Genomic DNA, 13,393 nt, shown 5'->3' on the forward strand with positions numbered 1-13,393 from the left:
AAGCTTTTGCAGCCAGTGTCCTAAGGCCCAGAGGCTGTGTGTATGTTTAAGCTAGGTCAAAACCTCTCTGTGTATCCATCTGTCCCATCCTGGCTTGAATTCTCTGCTTTCTTAATCTGTTGGGGTTTTTCCTTCCCAGCTGTGGGAGCTGAGGTGCTCCAAATCTCCAAAGGAGGGGTCAACTATAGTCCACTAGACAGTGAGAAGCTATGAGCCTATCAGCTCAGAAATCTTTTTTTTTCCTACTGGTTGCTAGTATTCCCATTTGTCAGGGAAACAAAAATGTTAGAATATTGGTCACTGACCTTTCTAGTAGTATTCTTGAGGAAGATGGTGAAAATATTACTTAAAAAAAAATCTAATAAATGTATTGTTTTCTAAATGTCTGAATAAGTTGCACTTTGGTTTTGTCTGAGAAAATAAGAAAAAGATAAAAGTCACTGAGCAGTCTAAAACAATGACAAAACAATGGAGAAAAATATGTGTGAATACGGGCCTTACAAAGAGGAAGTGGCAGTTTCTTAACTGATAGTAATGATAAGATTGTAGCTGAGAGAAATGTTTGTGGTTTAGAAATATGTTTGTATTTCTGTTTAGTCAGCTGGCAGTGTGTATCACTGATTTATGTTATTGATGTGCTAATTTAGGAAATAGAAGTTTGTCAGCCCTTCAGAGTATGCTATCCTTGTACCCTGTTTAGTTTTCCTGTAATGTTGGGGGGAAGGCACAGAATAGCAGCCAGTGCAAAAAATGAGAATTTTTTTTGATAAATTTGTACTGGTTTCATAGAAACTGAATGTGGGACAAGTAGAGAGAAGAAAGGTTTTGTGTGAAAACTAAGGTGATTAAATAGTTACGGATCCTTTTCTAATACTGTTGCTTCTTCTAGACTGCACAGTGGTCTGTTTTACCAGCAAATAGGTCTTAATCTCCTCTCAGTCATTTTCACAGGTGCAAATGTAACTTTTTATACCTATTTTCCCTCCAGTTCATTACTGCAATGGGTTGATACTCAGTATGGGGCAGGGAACCTCGGTGAAAATACTCTTTTTGTAAGTTTTCTAACAAAATGAGTATTTTTAAAGTGATTTTTTTGTTATTGGTGGGGAAAGAGCTGTTCTGGTTTGGCATGATTTTATGATGAAATATTTTTCTGTACCTCTAGGAACGGGAGTAGTGTCCTTCCTCTTCATAGCATGCTGTTATCTTAAGACATTGTGGACAGTACTGCATAGAGATGTTACTTCGATATGCCACAAGGCTGGATACCTCTCATTCTGTTGAAGGTGAGGCAGTGATGGTCAAGTAAAGAAAGGTCTTTGCCTTTGGAGTGTTTTGTTAAATAAAACATGACAGGAAACCTCCGACCTTGAGTCGCCTTTCTATCGTGAGATTAATTTTTATTTGAAACCTAATTCATCTCTGTGGGATGAATATGGGACCTGGAGTCTCACTGGATATATGGAACCAAACCTATTCCTGTGTCCCAAAATTCAGTGATAGTCTGTTATTTTTGCAAGTAATTTTAAGCTAATGTAAATAGGTTTGTTTCTTTCTTTTTTTTTTTTTTTTTTTCTAATAATGTTGCTTCTTGGAAAACATGCTTATTGCTTTCTACCTTTTCCCATGCATTTTGGAGATACTCTCAAGAACTCTTATCAACTCTATGGTGAATAAGAAGAGTTATATCTTGCAGAGTGTTTCAAGTCCTCCTTTTGGTTTAAATCATCCTTTTGGCTTTGTTTTTTTTTTTTTTTTTATGAAACAATGACATTTACATTTGGAAAGATTTCTGATCCTTATCCTGTCACTGAAGAACAATTTCTTAGCTTCCATGTTTAGAACTTTTTTAAGACTACGATTTGGATAAAACAGGACATTAAAAGTGAGGGGATAGACATGTGGTAAAACATATTTGCAAATAAGCAATAAATACAGCAAATACGAGAACCAAAATATACTCTCACTGTCACAGAGTGTAACTTTCAGATTTCATCTTTGGTTGATGACATAATTGAGGTATCTATAGGAAAGAATGCCCTCTTATGCTTTTTCTTAAGTTTACAATTTTAATACTAGAATACAGTGGTTTGCACAGCCAGATAATATGGTAGCTAGCTGGACAGAAAGGATCTTTAACCAAATTTGCTCTTTTTTGTCCTCTTATTTTCAATCCAGTTTTTGGTTTAAGTTTTATTTTTTTCTCTTTTTTTTTGGTGTTTAACAAACAATACAGTCTTAAGAAGAACTTACTGTTTTTAACCTCACTTTCATGGTTTCATGAGGCATTATGGAAATGAACCTTTGGCTTATTCTGGTGCTCCCTCTATTGAACACATAAGTAGAAAGTCATGCAGTAGTTAAAATGTGCATTTGCTTTTGGTTTTTCCCCTGCTTGGCTGTTTTAAACAGTTTTGCCACTGGTCACAGGTGAACACAACTTCTGAAATTACCTATATCAGCTTTATTTTTTAATGTTGGAGGTAGTCGCTCCCAGGCTAAGAGGTGTGTGCTTGATTAACAAGTAACTTGCCACTGGTGGCTGGGTAGTGGGTCTGATGTAGCTACTGGAATTATTGTTCCTTTCTAACAAGGACCCCATTTTTTGCAACTGGAACGTCTTCAGCACTTCATCAACATCTGTGTAAAGGAAATACATTTTAGCTCCTTTTGTACATAAGTGAAAAATCTTCCATTTTCTGATCAGGAACAACATTTTACAACTGAGAATGGCTTCTTGAGCTCTGTGGTTTTGTTTGTTAGTTTTCTGTTTGGTTATATTGTTTATTTTGGGTTTGGTTTTTAAGTCTCTAATATATGTATGTGTTAGGTGCATCCTGTATGCCGAGGTGCCTTCCATCTCACATATCTCCTTGCTGTGGCCTGAAGCTGGTTTATTGGAGGGACCTCCTAGTTGTGGCTTTCAGTACTGTGTTCTCTGCACATCAGGCCAAATACCATCACAGGAAAAGCTTTGTGTCCTGCCATTTACACCCTGTGCTGAGCTGCTATCACTGCCTCTCCCTTTTTCTCCATTAGGGTTTTGGCCCTGTCCCATCTTTGTTGGTTATTTATTCTTGTTGCCATAGTAACAAGCATAAGGCAGAAAACCACACACGTTTCATGTGTGCTTTGACCTAAAAGATTTCCAAGCTAAAAGCATAAGATACAACTAGGTGAAGTGGAAATGGAGGTTGGCAGGAAATAACAGTGAAATTATCCTTCTTCATGTAAGTCAGAGGACAGAGGGATACTAGCTACATGGTAAACTGTTGGCATCATAGGTAAGTTGGGTCCTAAAGAAGAATTCGAGGAATGTACAGTTAATTTGATAGAATGGTTTGGGTTGGAAGGGACCTTAAAGGTTATCTAGTTCCAGTCCCCCTGCTAGGGGCAGGGACACTTTCCACTGTATGAGGTTACTCTAAGCCCCATCCAACTTATCCAGTTTCTGGTTGGTTTGTTTTGTTTTACCCTGAACTACCTCATTTGTAGAGATAGAATGGGCAGAAAGTCAAGGTTTTGGTAAGAATTGCTTTAAGTATGCGGTTAAGGTTGGAGTGAGATGAGAAGGCAGAGGCAAACTTGTATTTGGCTCTTTGACATGCTGATTCCTGATAGAAAATTGAAACCAGCTATTCAGTTTATTAAGTCAAGATTATATTTGCTATAGATATTTATATCTCCAAAATAAACAATAAAGGACAAAGCAGGGCATTTTTCTTGATGATTTCTAACATGTGGAATAGTTGATTGTCCAGAGACAAAAAGGTGGAGATTTCATATTGATCATTACTGCTTTTAAAAGTGATAGTTTCTTTTTTCAAATCAGAAAACAGTGGGGGTTTTTAATAATCTAATGTGCTCTTAACGTGGAGCTGTACACAACCCTGATTGTTTTCCTGTATTTGCAGTAGCGTTTTCCTAGTGTATCAGCTCCTAATACGGTCCTCACTGTATCTGAATGCTAATAATGTGCAGGCAGCCCAATAGAATTAATGTTAAGGAACTATGACACATTTTTGGTGTGCAGTATAGTGGATTTATTAACCCAGCTTGAAGTGGGCTACTGTTAGGTCTGTAGTTGATGGGTCAGATGTATGCACAGCTAGAAAAAGGGGGCTTAGAAGACATCTATAGGAGCAATGCCAAAGTTCTATTTGCTTAAAATAAGCAATTTGAAAAAGAATCATGGCGGGAGGCAGGGGGAAGCCCTTCATTAATCAGAAATCTGTAAGATCTTGTCCATGCTGAAATTTTAGTTGCCAGGATAGCTAGTGAGAATCTACATTGTGTTCAATGTGGCCAAAATCTCAACATTAAGACAAGAATAATTCATTTTATATATGCTTTTTCAGACTGATTAACAGTGTCTCCCATTCTACCTTGATTGTGTCAATTCAGCATTTCTCTCAAGAAAGGTGTTGAGGTTGGATAAAGCTGGCCTCCTTGTCTTGGAGAGGCATATAGGTCTGTGTGAGAAGAAACGTGACTCTAGCTGATCTTTTGTGTCTTGTGATCTTAGCTGGAGAGGTTATAATGGTGCAGGAAGATGTGCTGGCATTTTTCCAAGCTTCATTGATAAGAATGCTGCTAGCAGCAATAAACTTACAGAACAAACCTGGCCTCTGATTACTGTTTGGCATAGATCAGTTGCACACTGAGCTTCTTGAGTCTAACTATATCTGGAGGTGAACGCAGCTTCTTCCATGAGTTCTGCTGGAATATGTGAATGTGGCCACTTCTCAGCTTGAGTAATTTGTTTTCTCCTGGTTTCAGTCAATGTCACTGAATGGTCACCCTCAACTGATTGCCCAGATACTCATAGTAGGCTTGTTCTTCTCTCCTGCATGCTTTAGGGAGCAGCTCTTACAATATCAACAGGGTTAGCATTTGTACCTGAGCAGAGCAGCTAATATCTCTGAGCTGACTTCTCACACTGCATCTCAAGCAGTTGTTACTCCATCAGTTCTGCCATTGCTCTGTTTTCAAGGTTATCTTGACAACTATAATATCCAGTTACCCTAGACTGTAAAGAATATAGCCACAGGGAAAAAAAAGTAAATAAAAAAGAAAGCATACTTAGGAGTGTTTGCCATTTGAACTGGTTGAATTTGGCCAGTGCTGTTGGCAGAGAGTAGGATTCATTCCTTTGCAACATAGATCTCTCTGGGGGATAGCGGGGTTTGAACTGCAGAATTTACCTAGATCCATCTAAAGTCCATAGGCACTGGTGCCTGTCATGTTTGGCAGTTACAAGAAGATACCACATAAATCCAAGAGCGTCTAGTAATAAAAGTTTGTATTTAGGGTAATTAACTTTCAAGTTAAAAGGGAAGAGGCCTCAATTCAGAAATCTCTTCATCACATACTTAAACATCACTGAAGTCAGTGGAATGTATTCATGGGTCAAAATGCACACGACCCAAGTTGAGCAAAGCTCTTTTAATCTGAATTGGGAGGTTGTTGTCCTAGAGACTGATGGTGAAGGACCAGGTTCTTACCTGGGTTGTCAGAGTAAGGAGTCAGTTAACCTGAGGAAAAAGTTCCTCAACAAGCCCCTGGGGAAATGCTGGTTTGATTGCTGACTCTTGTGGCCTTTCCATGGCTGTGCATGCCATGCCTATTTGACTGCTACTTCTAACCATAAGCAGGGTAAGCTTTGAGAATGTTTTCTGACATGGGGTGAAAGAGCGACAATTTGTGCATTAGCAGATTGCTAGCTGTAAAGGGACAGTAAGTGTGACTGGAGGCTGTGTGTGCAAATGGCAGTTTAAGCTGAGGCCTATTCTCAAGGGTTTTGTCTCATTTTACAAATGCATCCCTCCAGCCTGGTGGACAGACCTGACAAGTTCAGCAGTGATCAACATCCACCATTTTACTAGGGTTCTAGGATTCTTGACTGTCAGGTGTTGGCACAGCACATTGTGCTGCTATATTTGATTTCTTTCTCATAAATTCAGGACAAGCTGGAAATATCTGAGATATTTTGCCTGACTTAAGTTGAGAGGCTTATATGGAGTGAGCAAGCAACAGTGGTGGAAAAATCAGGGAAAATACCTGTGCTTTTAACAATGTCTCTTCTGTGGCTTTGAAAATCCAAGAATTTCTCAGCCAGAGAATGTATTCCCTCCTTCTTTTTATAAGCTACTTCTTTCTTTTGCCTTATTAATTGTGGATCTGCTCCTGCTTCTATTTCAAGCCAGATGCAAAAATTGGTGACCTGACTTTCCAAGGTACAATGTTGTAAATCTGAATAACCAGGTGAGTAGTTTTCTCTAGTGTGAGATCATGCCCCCATGTCTGATCCTTTGAGATATGGGATAGTTCCTGCTTGTGTTGAAATCAATGTGTAGAGGGTGTTGGGTACTTCATAAGGAACTCCAAACTCTGTAGGACTGGGATCCATCTTACAGCTCAAGTATTTCAGTCTGGTTTTGGAGACCTCTGTATGTCTTCTCTCCCGTTTATGGTGTTCAAAAGTCTGTTGCTATAGGAGTAGCACCTGAAGGTATGTTTTGCCCGGAGAACCTGCAATGAAGCAGTTACATTACCAAATGGCAATGTACCCCAGAATTGAGTAAAATAACAGAGGCCACCAAGTTTTCCTTGTTTGTGTGATGAAATGTTGTCAAATTAAGTGATTTGTTGGAGCCTTCCTTTAACTTCTGTACAGCAGTAAGCTTAGAGGAAAAGAAGATTGCATTATTTTTTAAAAAGCTTTATTTGTGACCTGGACTTGTTGCCTCTGACCCTCTTGGGCTTAAATAGTTAAATTATATTAATGTCCATTTTGTTTCACTGTAGGTAACACATCAACTGAATACTCTTGTGCATAATCTACTGTATCTTTCCTCTGTTCTGTGTCAATGTATTACGTGTATTTGGACTACAGTTCTTTTTGTATTAAATTATTTTATGTTATAGACAATATTTAAGTGAAGCAAAGAGCTAATGGAAGTTGTTGACATTTTGGGATTTCTTTTCTCTTTGCTCTTTTTTTGGATGTACTGTAAATTGTAAACCAAGGATGCCAAGCAGGCTTGGTTCAATGGCTAAAATTATTGTATTACAGTGTAATGCTGATCTAGGCCTTGTCTCAACACTAGAGCACACAGACTTGAATAAAACTGTTATAAAAGTGATTGTCTTTAGGCTTTGAGTTCTTGAGTTTGTGCTCCAAATAATTTCACGCAGATATTTAGAATAACAGTGGCATTACCTTGCTCTGAGTGTTTCAGAACTTTTCCCGATACAAGTTTATTTTTCTTTACTAAGTACCTCAGTCCTGATAAGCTATTCCAGCTCTGGATTCTCCATAGGGCTTTTGAAATGTTTTTGTGAAAACTCAGTTTAGTACAGGTCTTGGCATACAGTGTCTGTCTGCTAAGCCCCTTCTGGCTTTTCTCTGAACCAAGGAATTAATTGCATACCATTTTTATTAGGGCTAATATTTCTGTTCTGTTAACTTGAGGTTTTTCTACTCTTAATAGCCCAGCTAGAATATGAATCTAAATGCCTGGATGTGGAGCTTATGCAGTTACATGTTTTGTACATGGTGACATTTAACAGATGGTTTAGATTCACTTGTGATGCTGTGCCTTTGTCCCTGCCACAGCATTCAGTGAGACACAGTTGCATGAACAAGGATCTTTCCAAGCTGTTTTCATCTGCTGTTGGTGTGAAAGCCAGAACAACATGGTTTTGATTCCTAGGTCATGTATTTGAATCCTAGGTTATACTTATGCTCTTCTCTGCTGTAAAGCCATCATTTCACGTTTCTCTGCTTCAAGAAATGTAGCTGTATTGATGAAGGACTATGCTGTACAAGAACTTACATTTCATAATTTCCTTTGAAAAAAGATGTTTGTCTAATGCAGGCAACATGCAAGAAATCCTTAACCCTTCCAACAGATACGGAGACTGAACAATGCATAGGTAGGCTACCTTTAGTCATATATTCCATTCAAAGTGCTGTAGTGCTGTGTTTTGTGATAAACTAGGAGGAAAGTGAACAGACAGTCAATTAAGTTTGTTAGAAATAATAGCATGCAAGATGAATTGCTCTTTTCGCTTGTTTTAACAAATGATGTCTTAGTGTTTTGTTTTTCAAACTATTTTTTATTCCTCCCCAAATCTGGACTGTCTCAAACTAAAACAAGTATTTCTACCTCCTGCAGTGTTCTGCAAAGTAGCATTATGTCCTAAAAGAATCAGATTTTCGGGCTGAATTTACTCACCTGTCACAATGACAAGGTTACCCTAATGTTCAAGCTGGCCTCATCAGCAACAGAAGTCTACATGCATCATGGCAGATCAATTTCTGCCAGCAACTGCAGCCTCTGCAGAAAGTGGCAGGAGCACAAAGCACTGGAGCAGAAGAGGAAAATAAAGTAGCAGTTTTCTAAGCAGGGGAATCTAACTTCTAGCAGGGAAGGAGCATCTTAAATGAAAACTGGCAGGGTCAGCACAGATGCAGAACAAACACACCAGCAGATGCTTTAGGCTGAGCAGCTTTAGTTTTTCATTGGTTGATGTGTAGGCAAGGGTTGGGTGTACAAGTTCCACAGTGACAATGCAAATCATATGTGGCCATTAGCTCTGAATGTGCTCAGGTGAGGAAATCACCATGTATTACATTAAATTCAGATGGCACGTGCTGAAACAGTAAATGCAAGTGGTGCTCTGAAAGTCCCTAGCATACCTTGATAAAACTTCTAGTAGACTTCCAAGGCTATGCAGATTAAGGGAGAAGAGGGCAGGCTTTCCTCTATCATGCAGCTGATATAATTTGATTAATTAATCTGCGTTTCTAGTGAAATTTTTACATTCTTGGTCCTTCTGACATGGAAGTAAAGGGAGAAGATGTCCTATTAAAGCTAGGCTTAACAAGAGCTTAATTAAATGTAACATGAAAAGTTTGTAGGCATATTGCTATCAGGCTCAAACAGACTAAGCTTTTGGAAAAAATCTGGAGTGAACATGACAATAACAAATGTCAGAGTATCTTAATAAGGATTAACAAGCTTTGTCTTCATGCTTGGGCACAATGGACACTTGCAGTTTGCTTTGGCAGGGAAAGGAAATAATTGTAATTAAGGATGAACAAAGCTCTGATGTTTTTAAGTAGACTTCAACATGCTTTGTGCCTCTTTGCTACTTCATCTGAAATCTTATTAAATGGCATGTGATTTACTTGCTGTTAAGTCCTCATTAATGTAACAATGAACAAATCTGAGTGGAATGAAAAGAAGCAGGATCGACTGATAGCACTCCACCACAAAGTAGAACAGAACCGTAATCGCTTTACTAAATATAACCAAAGTCTGTACACTTCATGCCTGCAAAAATTGCTCTGAAATTTATTCTTTTCTCCCCAAATTATGCTCCAGTATCTTAACTTTATAACAAATCACGGGGTTTGAATATCTTTTGAAAAAGCATGAATGGGGTTACCTGTCACAGATTGCAGCCAGTATGAAACCTCATGGAGGTGAACATCTTACACCATCATGTTCTCTAGTGGGGCCCTCAGACAGTAGTTGGAGAACTGCTCATTGTACAAAGAGCTTACTATTTCTGCAGCAATTCAGCATTTTTGCTTTTGATGATCTTCCTGCAATTGCATCTGGCTATTTACTTTTGCTACAGGTACCCCCAGATCTCGCAGGCCTAAGTTGGAGGTAAGAGAATCTTCTAAGCTGGTGCCTTCTAAAGGAGAACTTCTTGATAATAACTTGTGACTGGAGCTGCTCTGTAAGGGAAGATGACCTGGAGCAAAGGGTGACAGTAGGGCAGTGGCCTCATGGATACAGTCCCAGAGTCCCTGACCAAGGTGAGCAAAGCAGGTCAAGTGACAGTAACTGGGGGCAATCAAAAGTCCAGTGATTGTCAGGCAAGTCTGACAATCAGATAGGGATAGGGATATGACAGGTCCAAGATCAAACTAGGAAGGCAGAAAGGGGCCAGGGTGAGCAAGGTACTGGGCAAGTGTTGCCATAATCATAATTTAGCTGTGGCAAGGATTATGGGCAAGATAATGTGGCTACTTGGTGAAGAGAGGAGGCTATGATGAGGTTTCTCATAGCTCTTGTCCCAGCCACAGCCACACAGCTGTGTCTGAGCTGACCGTGAGCCCAAGCAGCCAAACTGTAGAAGGGGCTGTTACAAAGGCTCAGTGGGGCTTTGATACTCAGTGGGGCAGATACGTATTCAGTGACAAAATCCATTAAAGTTCATTATTATCTTTTTCTAGTTCTGCAGTTCAGCATTGTTATCAAGTGTAGTTAGAAAATGAGAGCAGGGCCCAGGAGATTTCAGCACCACTGGGGGTTTCAGAATCTCAGCTTTTGCTGAGTCTGGTGGAAGAAGCAGCTCCTGCAGCCTCAGTGTATCTTCAGTACAAACAACTGAGATTCTGTGCTGACCTTCTCCTCCTCCATGCAATTTTCTGTCTTTATAATCCAATCTCCTTTTCTGCAATCACACAGCTTTCTCTGGAGCAATCTGTCATAACCATGTTTGCCAACGAGTTTCTCACCTGACATTAGGACCACCCTTCTTGCATCCACATGTCATCTCTTCAGGCTTAGCCTGAAGTATTTTTCCCTTCACATGTACTGGTTATTACAAATTACATGCATAATAGGACAGACACTCTTTCCTCACCAGTTATACACATACCTTTCAGCAGTACTATTTCAAGCAATGTCCATCACTGTCCCCCTGCCTAAATACATGGGTAAGGAATCAATATTATCAGATCTTAATTCTGAAATGGCATCACAGCCATGTTAGTCTTTAGGGTTCCTCAACTTACACAGCTATCAGAAAAACAGATGTCTAACTCTAAATCACAAATTCTTTCCCATCCAACTAAAGATGAAACAGATTTTTCAAAAATTGCTGTTGGACAGTGTACAACTGAAAATGTCTGGTGGAGTGTAGGAAATTGCTACAATAACTTGCTCTTTAAGCAAGTCCTTTCTGGACTTGAAGCTACAGTCTTGAAGATGTAAGTGCTGCCTAATATCTCTCAGGAACAATAGGGCTTTTGGGATTAGGGAGGGCCAAGCAGAAGCTTCTATGAGAGCCTTTGAGCAACACGAATGTTAAGTATTGCATAAGCCACAGCTGAGGGTGTTGGAAGCTGTTTTGCTTTCCTTATCTAAACCACGCAGTGGGTGGTTAACAGCAAGCTTGCACACAAGCTAAGAACAGAGCGTTGGAACCATGTGGCTAAGGGAATCTGGGGGCCTGACCAGCTTTGTGCAACTCCTGTTTTGTCTCCTACCACAAAAGATGCCCCTCTTGGCCGTATGGCACATCCAGACTGCCTTGTTCTGATGCAGTGCTTATGACCTTGGGCTCCATCTCAGACAGGCAGTCTTAACCTTGTGTCCGACCCTTTGTAAAATTACTCTTCTCCAAAAGTTTTGGTGTGCTTCAGGATGTTGCCTCTACATAGTCTAAATAACACCAGCTGAGAGGAATTGCCCCTGAGCAATATCCCCATCATCCTCTCTCTTGTGACTCAAGTACTTTGCCAGCCATTAGTTGAAGTGCCGGGGGCCTAATCTTGTAAATTCAAACAGGAGTTTTCTTTGCCAATGGGTCTGCTTCAGTGTGCTGATATTGACTGCTGTGATCTCCCATAGGAAAGCAGACTAAAGCTAGGAGACCTTAGAGCTGACTGAGCACTTAGATTCATCTTCTGGATGTGTTTCCTATATGGCTCATTACACCCCTTCTTTAACTACCTTTAGAATGAGGATGTTTATTATATACATACATCTCCATAGGCTGCAGTGCACAATATAAAGATTTTTTTTATTTACTCTGTGTGTGGGAGTAAATGTGATTTAGATTACACAAGGCCCTCACCTTTGTTCAGTTTTGTTTTATCTAAGGCAAACATTTGCTAAATTGACTGAGATGATAGTTTGGTGTGTCTCTTGATGGGTAGTTAAAACAGAAGCTGTTTGGGTTTGTGTCCTGGAATGACTGTGCACATGGGGAGGGAAACATCTCTGCTGGCAGAGGGAAGGTTCTGTGGGTACTACCTGCATCTACCTTTATAGCCAGGTACCTGGTGGACATGTCTAAGCTTTTCAATTCTGGTAGGGGAGCAGAAAAGCAGCAGGACTTGTCCAGAAATGTTTGGTAACCCTGGAGCAGAGCCCTTATCTTAATCACCCTTCTCTAGCCAGAGGTGAGTCAGAAGTGCACAAATTCTTGGCATTCTGCTCTGTGTCAGTCTGACACCAGTCTCCTGTCCCTCAAAGATTTCGTTTATCTGCATTTATAGAATAAATAGGCACCAAAGGGTGCCTACCTTTGGCTTTTAATACAGCTCAGTGGATGTTCCATATATTTGTTCAGTGATAGGCATGAACAAGGATTCATCTAGGTCCTGGCATCAGCTGGAGTTTGAGGGACATATAAATTTAGAGTTAAAAGAACAGACAAAATACATGGGTTTGAACATGAAAGGTGTGCAAGATTCTTCGCCAGCTATGCTAAAGTGTGGATTAAATTTATCCTCATGACATGCTGGGAAAAGTCAACACTTCATCTCCCTGAAAGCCACCATATGGCCTGACTAGTTTTCTTCCTTTCTAGAAGGAAGGGTTTTGGCAAACACGGTGCTGCTGCAGCTGGGAACAGCGCTTAAAATAACGCCAAGGCTCCAGCTCAGACTGATAGCCTTTGGCAGCTGCACTATGGATTGCCAGGAAGAAACTGTTTGCATCCTCAAACTGCAGGGGATGTTCCTACTGGTGCAGAAATATTATTCATTGCTAAATGCTTTGTGCTGTGACAGGCTGGTAGGGAGGTGGATTTGCTGTAAAAAAGCAACCTAAGGTATAGACAGCAAGTTCGTGCTGCTGTGAGGCTGGATGACTCAGGGTGTGATGGTCTGTGTCCTGCTTAAGGACTTGAAGGACAAAATTTGCTGCAATGACTGTTTCATTTCAGCACTTTAATGCCTGAGAAAGTTTACCACATCTGCACCTCAGTGCTATGCAGTGAAAGGCCAAAAATAAAAGTTTATTTTATTGCATGAGCACTGGACAACATGGCAAAGAAACCTTGCTCAGAGAGGTCATTGGGTTTGATTTACTTCAGGTCCTGTGGTAGCCAGCAGCCATACAGTCCTATGTTGTAGAGGTTTTCCTTCCTCTTATCAGTCACAACACAGAAGCCACTACTGCACTCAAGGCTTGTACACCTGAAGGAATTCTGGTATTACAAGCATGGCATTGCACAGACCTGTTCCCAGCCCAGCCATGCAATGCCTTGGCAGTCCATAGTGTGCACACATACTCTTCAGTTTTCCTTATGAGAAAAGAGTTCCTGCTCACTCTCAGGAGACTCATGAGGACAGACATCT

General features: G+C 40.2%; 1 protein-coding gene across 2 annotated transcripts in view; it reads left to right on the forward strand.

Moving 5' to 3' along the window:
* Positions 1-7,145, forward strand: part of MAP3K9 (mitogen-activated protein kinase kinase kinase 9) — a 61,450-nt gene extending 54,305 nt beyond the window's left edge. For both annotated transcript variants that reach the window (XM_063398698.1, XM_063398699.1), the window contains exon 12: positions 1,166-7,145. Coding sequence is in view for 1 of the 2 variants with exons in the window: in XM_063398699.1 (XP_063254769.1) it covers positions 1,166-1,177 (12 nt within the window). In the remaining variant the exon portion in view is untranslated. The remainder of the gene's footprint in view (positions 1-1,165) is intronic.
* Positions 7,146-13,393: the final 6,248 nt, after the last annotated feature.

Source organism: Prinia subflava, chromosome 5 (genome assembly GCF_021018805.1).
Source record: "Prinia subflava isolate CZ2003 ecotype Zambia chromosome 5, Cam_Psub_1.2, whole genome shotgun sequence".
Classification (NCBI taxonomy): Eukaryota; Metazoa; Chordata; class Aves; order Passeriformes; family Cisticolidae; genus Prinia; species Prinia subflava.